The sequence below is a fragment of the Pygoscelis adeliae genome, unplaced genomic scaffold (genome assembly GCF_000699105.1).
Source record: "Pygoscelis adeliae isolate BGI_AS28 unplaced genomic scaffold, ASM69910v1 Scaffold331, whole genome shotgun sequence".
Classification (NCBI taxonomy): domain Eukaryota; kingdom Metazoa; phylum Chordata; class Aves; order Sphenisciformes; family Spheniscidae; genus Pygoscelis; species Pygoscelis adeliae.
The window spans coordinates 130,092-139,260 of NW_008824037.1; the positions used below are offsets into that span (position 1 = coordinate 130,092).

General features: G+C 37.1%; 1 protein-coding gene across 5 annotated transcripts in view; it reads left to right on the forward strand.

The window, feature by feature from the left end:
• RABGEF1 (RAB guanine nucleotide exchange factor (GEF) 1) overlaps positions 1–7,516 on the forward strand; it is a 14,092-nt gene extending 6,576 nt beyond the window's left edge. For 3 of the 5 annotated variants that reach the window (XM_009333434.1, XM_009333437.1, XM_009333439.1), the window contains 6 exons: positions 411–577; positions 2,156–2,237; positions 3,040–3,172; positions 3,577–3,668; positions 4,037–4,293; positions 5,330–7,516. In XM_009333434.1, the coding sequence (XP_009331709.1) occupies positions 411–577; positions 2,156–2,237; positions 3,040–3,172; positions 3,577–3,668; positions 4,037–4,293; positions 5,330–5,728 (1,130 nt within the window). In that variant the 3' untranslated portion in view covers positions 5,729–7,516. Of the gene's footprint in view, positions 1–407; positions 578–2,155; positions 2,238–3,039; positions 3,173–3,576; positions 3,669–4,036; positions 4,294–5,329 lie in introns of all 5 variants that reach the window. The other 2 variants (XM_009333435.1, XM_009333438.1) reach the window with 1 other exon arrangement.
• Positions 7,517–9,169: the final 1,653 nt, after the last annotated feature.

A 9,169-nucleotide genomic window follows, 5' to 3' on the forward strand; every position in this document is an offset into this window, starting at 1 on the left:
GGTGAGGGAGAATGGAAAAGGGACCACTCCACTATCTTAAACCGCTGCAGAATCCCATCTGGAAGCCTTGACCTTATATGGAGATAATCTTACCTGGGAATGAAAATGTAAGAAACTGGAAAACAAACCCATGTTACAGTAATTTGCTAATATAAAAAGGCCATTAGTGTAAATGGGTATGTGGCTATAAATGTTTCACTTCAGTGGAATACTCAGTTTCCTAGAGTTCTGTTAATAATATCCAGCATTTTACTGGTAAAGCTTGAGAAATAAATGCTTATTCATCTACACAGTTGGAAAAAAAAAAAAAAAACCTGAAATTTTAATACACGTTAAACACTTCCTGAATTCATCCATCAGTGTTAAAAAAAAAAAAAATCTAATCTGATGTACCCAAATTTTCCCAGCAGAGATCCAAGAAGCCAAGGCTCCCAGCCCTTCTATAAACAGGCAGGCTAGCATCGAGACAGATCGAGTATCCAAGGAGTTCATAGAATTTCTCAAGACATATCATAAACCTGGACAAGATATCTATAAGCAATGTAAACTATTTTTGGATGCGATGAATCATAAAAGGGTAAGTTTTGCATGCCTTTTACATAAATAAAATAGGGAAATTAGGGAGAGGTGGAGAAAATGCTGCTTTTCGTCCAGCAGTTTGTTTTTTATGTATTGTATACAGGAGTCTTCAGCTGATACGCTTAGTAAAATTAAGATCTAGTGGCAGTCTTAAATTCTGAATGCCTGCCTTTTTGGTATGGTGTATGACCAAAGAAACCCTCAAACCCCAATATCTCTGGTGTCTTGAGAGAACTTCCCTTTGCATCCTGAATAAATTAGTTCTGAAAGATAAAATGTCTGTTGAACAAACAATTTTCTAGATAAATATGACTTGTGGAAATTATAATATATTACAGAACGAGTTTTTAGATATCTTAAGTCTAAAAAATTATAAAGATAATACAGTATCAAACCACATGTCTCCTTTTCTTTGGGGAAGGAGAACTTGACACTGCTTTTTACTTTTAATATGGAATAAGGGTTACATCTTCATTCTCCATTTAAAAAACTTAATGTTCTTGAAATATTGATGTGTCTGTAGTGCCACCTATGGTTGAAATGAGTCAGTATTCATACTTTTTTATTTTTCCCCCCTACCTTTCCTATTTATTATGTAGTTACTCAAATTATATCCTCAAATTGGACTGGAAATTAAAGGGAGCTTGATGGAATCTTACATGCTCTCCACTTTGAAAACATCTTGAACTTTTTTTTTTCTTTTAGAACTGATTCGTTGTGAGCACAGGGTTTGTGAAAATAGTGTTTTATTGTTATTATTGGTTATAAACAGTGAAGGTACTCTTATTTCCTGCTTCCTTGATAGCTTGCGCTAGTCAAAAAAAGTCTTTCTCAGAACATCCAATTTGCTACTACACGTAAACCAGGCCTAAAATGCAGCACTGCCATCAGAGCTGAGACTTTGTGTTCAGGCTAACTGTCTAGTTTTTGGCCTTGGAGAACTCAGAAATGAAGTTCTCTCTCCGTTTTTTTTTTTACTTATTGTTTTATGCTGCCATTTAATGGTGAAACGTGACTTGATCCATAAAGTTAATTTTAACCCTTCAAACCTCCATTATGTTCTTCAGTAGCTCAGTTAGTTACTGCTCAGAAGACAATGTTGTTTCGCAAATAACATTGTGAATATATTTCATAGTAACTCTATCATTAGAAGTGTTTACCGTATAGATATTCTTTCAAATATATGATTTATGTTCTTGGCTTTCTGGTATACTGTATATCATCTTTTAAAAAGTTACAGACACAAAATTGGGAGCAAGCATTCTGCTTAATAGTCTACATTACTTTGTCACCATTACTCAGGGATGTGTCTGGGCAAAATGGCATTGCACCTGTCCAATTCCATTGCTAATATGCATCTGTTCAGCAAGTAAGTCTTTCACATGTTAAGGAGCCAATATGTCTTGGTTTCTCATATTTTTGAATATAATTTAGCCAACATAAACACCTCTGACTATATATTTGCATTCTCAGACTGTTACTGCAGCTGGACACTTTCCTTAAACAAAAACAAAACATCAGAGGCATTGCTGCCATTTCTTCCACACATGCACACTTAATCAGTTTTCTGTTACAGGAATTAAGTATTGAGGAGCAATCTGAATGTGCCCAGGACTTCTATCAAAATGTAGCAGAGAAATTACAGACACGTTGGAAAGGTATCATGATGTTCTTCCTCGTATCTTACTGCTGAAAAAGTAATGATTTGAGGATAAAGCCTCTTGCATTTTCAAGTAAAAACGAAGCATTACTAACCAGCTTTCAGAAACATTGTTAACAAATTCTAGTACCGTAGTTAGAACTATTGCCAGCAGCACCAGTTCTATAAAGTTTTGCAGTCTAAATTATTTGTTTTTACAGGTTTTTCTTAAACTCTCAATTAAATGTGGTTCAGTTGTTTTCATTTCTTGTTTTAGATTCAATACTATTTGTTTAAAATGGAGGTTGAATGTGTAGCCTCAACCCAATTAACAGGCTGTGAGCCTTACGTTACACTGCGATGCGCAAGAAGCCAGTGACAGGGGAGGGTTGCTGCTGCAGACTGCTTTTACGTGCCTGGCATGTAAGTGGCACAGCTTAAACACACCCAGGGATTTTTTTAGACATAAACAGGCACAGAGGACTTGGAAGACCTCACTGGTTTTATTCTCAAAGACTGTATTTTTCAAGAAATATTCTTGTAAGCTACAAGCAGCTGAACCTAATTTGTGTGTTGAATGTGATTCATTGTGAACCTATGCACATACTTACTTTGGCATGTCACTATGGTGTTCTCACCATTATATTTTTACTTCTGCTGTAGAGAGTGAAAATACTCCAAGTATATCCATTCTTTATTAACTCAGGTTGGCTCAAGTCAGTAGTACTGATTTGGTGATATTAGGACCAAACTGTATTAATCTTCAAAACAGCCATGGAATACTTTATTTACTGTATTGGGGTGGGATCTGTACCTTTCAGTGCCCCCTGAAAAAGTTGAGAAAGCAATGGATCAGATTGAAAAATACATTATGACTCGACAGTATAAATACGTCTTTTGCCCTGAAACAACTGATGATGAGAAGAAAGATCTTGCTGTCCAAAAGAGAATCAGGTAAGTCTTTGAAAGAAAAATAGTTGAGTAATCCACAGTCCTGTGCATGAGCTCTGAATCAAGCACGTTAAAAATCTTTTGCTGTACATACAAAAATGGCAAGCTTTTTAACCGGAAAGAGTTAAAAACACTTTATTTAAGAAACAGAGGGAATGAATAGAATGAATAATGAAAGCTACTATGTTAGGAAAACTAATTGGTGTGCTTTTGTTAAATTGTAGCAAAAAAAGAAAATATTTTTTCTGGAAATAAATTACACTAGTGGAATAAACTAGCTTATGACTGGACTAGTGCCTCACTTACACAAAGCATTCCTTGTGCATTGAATTCAAGAAGCAGCTGGTTTGAAACACCTGAATGTTTCTGGCACAGAACGGTTTAACATTTTTTTTTTCTTGTCATAGGGCTTTGCACTGGGTAACTCCACAAATGCTCTGCGTTCCTGTCAATGAAGAAATCCCGGAAGTCTCTGATATGGTTGTAAAAGCAATTACAGGTTTGTGAACAATGAAGTTTACATTTACAGCTTTAAATTTTAGATTTGTTGTTCACAGAGATTATTTTCTGCTGTCATCAGAAGGGGATCCAGGCTTTTAGACTTGCAGTAGTCTTTGTGGTATTGGACTAGCATATCATCTGTGAAGCAGGAATAATTTTTCCATCACAGAAGTGTTTAGGCTTACCTGATCTATTTGAAATACTTGGACTGAACCAAGAGAAGGTTGAATAAACAGATACTTTTATGGAACATCAGGCACCACAGATAAAAATGATGTAATTTTAGTATTGTCCAGTAAGTGTCCTGCTCATGCAGGTGTCTGATTAATATGGTTTTAATGATTTGAGAACACTTTTATCTTACAGATATTATCGAAATGGATTCAAAGCGTGTCCCTCGTGATAAATTAGCATGCATCACCAAGTGCAGCAAGCATATATTTAATGCTATTAAAATCACAAAAAATGAACCAGCTTCTGCTGATGACTTCCTTCCAACACTTATATACATTGTTTTGAAGGGAAATCCACCCCGCCTGCAGTCCAACATCCAGTATATAACACGCTTCTGTAATCCAAGCAGGTTAATGACAGGAGAAGACGGCTACTATTTTACCAACCTGGTAAGTGCAGGAATAGTGTTGATGTTTTATACAAGAAGATTGTCTCTTATTTGGATGTAGGAATTTCCAGTAAAGGCAAACACAGCGTAACACAGAAGGAAAATAACCACTATTTGAAGAGTAGTTTTAGAGGTTACTTAGAGTACAGCAAGCTCTTTTGCTTTGTACCTCCTCTCTCTTCCTTCTCTGCTTTCCAAACCAGCCAGTGCTTTGCTTTCTTTGTAATATTAAACACTTTATTTGAATAGTCTGATGCTAAGACTTGGGTGTGTTTTTATTCTGTAAGGAGATATGTACTTCCTATTCATAAAATCCTGAGTTTGGACTGTGCAGATGTTACGGAGGCAAAGTTCCCCATTTAAGCCCATGAGAGTTTATCTCTTGAAGGGACTGCAGAACTAGGCCATTAATGTGTGGAGGTAAACAGGCTTTTTAAAGCTTCTACAGGAGACGTTTATTGGTGTGCTTGTTTATATTAGAAGGAATTACGATTATGAACTTGGCTTCTCTGCATTTCATTGTAAAGCAATTCTCGAGGGAAAATAGGTAGTTGAATGAAGTACTTGAAATATTAAAAATTCCTTTCAGTAGGAAGAGCATCCACAAGGTAAGATGGGCATTTGACATTCCTTCCTTCAGAAAATGAATAGAGAGCGCAGCAGATCTCTGCTGATCAGATTATTAAATATTAATATACTGCTCTTGTCTAGTTGTCATGTCTTGTTCTTTTTGGTCTCTCACCTCCAAAATGCAGTGACCGTGAGGTTTGTAGTGGGCGTTATCCAGCCAGTCAGTACTGTTCAGCTGAAATGGTGTCTTCTGTATTGTTCTCTGAGTTTTCAACTACTTCAAACTCTGGGGAGAGGAGAGAGGCGTGTGAACTGGCTAATACAGTTAGCTTCTGGAAAAGCTCTTTAGGAGCCAACTGTTGAGGCATTAAATAAAATAATCAGTTACTGGTCTAACAGCAGGATTAAAAAATAGAATGCGTAAGTTCCAATCTGTAGCTTGCAATGATACTCTGTTTTGTTTGCAGTGCTGTGCTGTGGCCTTCATTGAAAAACTGGATGCTCAGTCTTTAAATCTAAGCCAAGAAGATTTTGATCGTTTTATGACTGGTCAGACATCCCCAAAGAAGCAAGAATCTGACAATTTTTCACCTGATGTGTGCCTGGGTGTTAAGCAAATGTATAAAAACTTAGACCTACTATCTCAGTTGAATGAGAGACAGGAAAGAATTGTCAATGAAGCCAAGAAGCTTGAGAAAGACCTAATAGATTGGACTGATGGAATTACAAAGGAAGTCCAAGATATTGTTGAGAAATATCCATTAGAAATAAAACCAAAAAATCAAGCCTTAGCAGCTATTGACTCTGAAAATGTGGAGAATGACAAGCTGCCCCCACCACTGCAGCCTCAGGTTTATGCAGGATAATTATCAGTGTTAACTTCGAAAAGCATCATTATCCTCACCTAGTACTATCTGCTACTTGAGAAGGGAAGTAAATTTAAGGCTAAAAATCAGATGAGCTTAAATCAGTACATTTTTAAAGGTACATTTTTTTTGTTAAGTGTAATGAATTGTATTTATTTTACTCAAGTAGATTTCTATTAGGCTTTTGTGGATTTTTGAACTGAATTTAAATTTTCTACACAAACCGGTGTAATTTTTAAGCAACACTAGTCCATTGACATCTTTCCTGAAAGCTTCCTTCTAAGCATGCACTTACTTGTTTTTAATAATTGGTTTAGCTTAAAGAATTCAAGTTCCAGCAGAAACTCGAAAGGTACCAATATTAATCTGAATTTATTCTGTAGCTGTAAAGATGAAATATATATTGTAAAATATGTAAAATTGTAAATAGATTTAAAATCTAATGTTTCAACTGTGCATGACATCTTGTGTATGAGTGAAAATGATATAAAAGTGTTCATTTTAGCACCTTTCAGTTAAATCACGTTGCAGTATAAAGGCAAGTACAGTTAATGTCTCAATACGCTAGATGGTATAACTGATGAATTAGTCAGAGAGGATATTGTTGTAATGATCTGAAAACTTGACACTCATCCTGTAATCTGCTCTGTAAAAAAAAAAGCTATTTAAAATACGACATTTCTTCATGTAAACGTTCTCTCTGCTTTGTCAGTACACCTGATAGCCTTCAGTGGTGCACAGAAGTGCTGATATTACTACTTTTGAAGAGAATGTTGAGCCAAGCTTCAGAAAGGAAGGAAATATTTTTATTAAAAATTGCATAATGTGGAACAAAAAGGGGGTGGGGAGGAGATAGTGTAAGGGTTGCACCAAACATGGCTTTCTTTTTCTGACATTGCCTAGTAATTTCCATCGGTGGGCTAGGTCTTGTTTGCTTTTTTGACAATCCTGGTAGATAAATAAGTTCATATAATTAGAGGCTGCTTTATAGAAGAAGCATGAGCCGTTGTTCTGAGCAGAAAAGTGCACTTTATTTTCATGAAACATCAGTCTTCTGATCTTTAGTGACTCCCCCCCGCCCCCCCCCTTTAGCAAAGGGAGTTACGTTGCTGAAGTACTGAACATCAAGGTAAATACGGCTTTGTCACTAAAAGTTTAATTGGTGTATTTCAAGTTAATAATAGCTTATTCCATAAAAAGTAACCTCTTGCAATATAACTTTTTTATGCCAGTGAAACATTTTATATGTCATTTTAAATATCTTCCAGTAATCCAGTCTGCCATGGCTTGTGTACCTGAGATATCTAACATAAAGCTACTTAGCTTGAACTACTCTTAAGCAATGTTAAACTCTTATCATCAAGGAGGGAAGTAGCTACCTCTTTATTATGTTCCACTGCTTTATAAACACTGCTATTTTAAATTTGCACTGCAATAATTTCAGACCACAACTGTGATTTGTCCCTTTTTTATCAAATGTATTTAGCCTTATGAACTATGCATTCCTCGTGTTTCAGAGATAACCAGTTACCCAAAACTCTGCTGCTGAGGTGAAGCAATGAGCTAATCGGATGATCACAAGAAATTAATTATTTAATGTATCCATGTGTCACTGCGCCCAAATTGCTTAGGATCTGACCAGTGCTTGCAGTAAATAATACTGTAAAGTCTTTATTTTCTTTATAAACACTAGGTGCTAATTCTGATATCCAGGTACACAGGTTTTCCGGGGCGGGGAGCAATCTTTTAGCTGTTGTAAATTGCCATGTTTAAATAAAAGCGTGTACATTATGCCCTTGTTAATGAGTTCCTAAAAATCTCATCACTGGGTTTTGTTATGCTGTTAATGATTAATATGAGTATAATTGTGACTGCTTCTGCATTCTCTGTGTTTTGGAAGACACAATTCTTAGCCATTCAAGTGCAAGGCTAGGTAACAATGTCTTTTTCTTTGCAGAAAGATCATTGTAGTGATTAAGTACTTAAGAACGACTTGCTGGTGCATTTGTAACTAAAGTATCTCTTATTCACATGCCATCTTGTTATCAAGCCACTAAAGTGGGAGCGTTTTCAGCAAATAAATCCTCTGAATGCCTCCTAAGGCAGGTAAGGTGGATTTCCATATCCCATCTAAAAGTTAGCAAGCAGGAGTGGTTTGCTCCTGGCGGTAGTATAGCCTGAGTAGTAACAACGCTGGGAGCAGCTCTCACAGGAACTTGCGTTCTAGCATTTGAGTAACTAGACTGCTTTAAGACCTGTCAATATTCTATTAGGCAAATGACCTGTCTGTAGGTAAAACAGGTAAATAGTTTTGTCTTGCTTAAAAGTAAGGTAGTTCAGTTGCCCTAGTAATAACTGCAGAGTATCTTTCCAGTGTTTAAAAATTCAGTCTGGGCAAGCCATCATGCACAGCGTGCTGTGAGGTGCCGCTGGCGGGGCTGGGAAGATGCTGTGTCCGTTGTGGGCTCAGCATGAGCTGACGAACCCTCTAGTGAGCAGTACCGGATCGGCTCGGTCCTTGCTCCAGGCGTTGGGTACTGGGCATCACTGTAGTATAGAGATGCTCTGGTCCCACAGGCAAGTTTGGGATGAGATACAGTGAGAGACCCCAGTGATGCAAAAAGTTGTGAAATAGTATCAATGAACAAGTTACTTGTGAACACGAGAGTTTAATTGAAATACTGTCTTAAAGTGAATTGGAATACAGGCTGCTGTGCTTTGGTGACAGTCACAGTATCAGAAATTCTTTGTTTTTTCAACAGCCCGCTGCCAGTTCAGTATTACTGAAAATAAACACCATGCAGCTCGTTACTAGGAATCAGATCTTAAGTTGTAAACTACTTCTTTGCATGTGAACTACCTGTTTATTTTGCTGTAGTAAAGAACCTATTTTACAGGAAGTACTGGTTAAACTGTACGACGTCTTTCACATAGCTGAATTATGACATTAAATTGATGATTCTACCCAGGTATCAGCAATGTTTACAGATTCTCTGGTGTATATTCTCTTGTGGCTGGGTATCTCATGCCTAAGGTAGGGAGGCACAGATAGATGCCGATATATTTAGCTAGTGCTATTTAACAGCAACTTGGAAAAAAAAAAAGGAAGAGGAAGCAGTGTTCCATCTGATAAAGAACTGAACCTTGGAGGCTTATATGCTGTAGTGGCTGCAACACAGGACAAAGTGGTTTTGATGCTTCATCTAGATATCTAGTAGGAGATAGGGTGTCCTTTTGCTTTATCTACAACCACCATCCTTTTGTCAGACGTGTACAGAACTAGTGTATATGATTTTTTTTATCGTCTGAGAGGCGTGCCAAACGTGCATTGGCACTACTGCCTCCTGCTTTCCAAAAGCCACGGTCAAGGAGGGAGCTGGTCACTAAGGCGAGTACTTCAGTACTGTCCTTGGACGTCGTCGAAGACGGGGCCATTTCTCA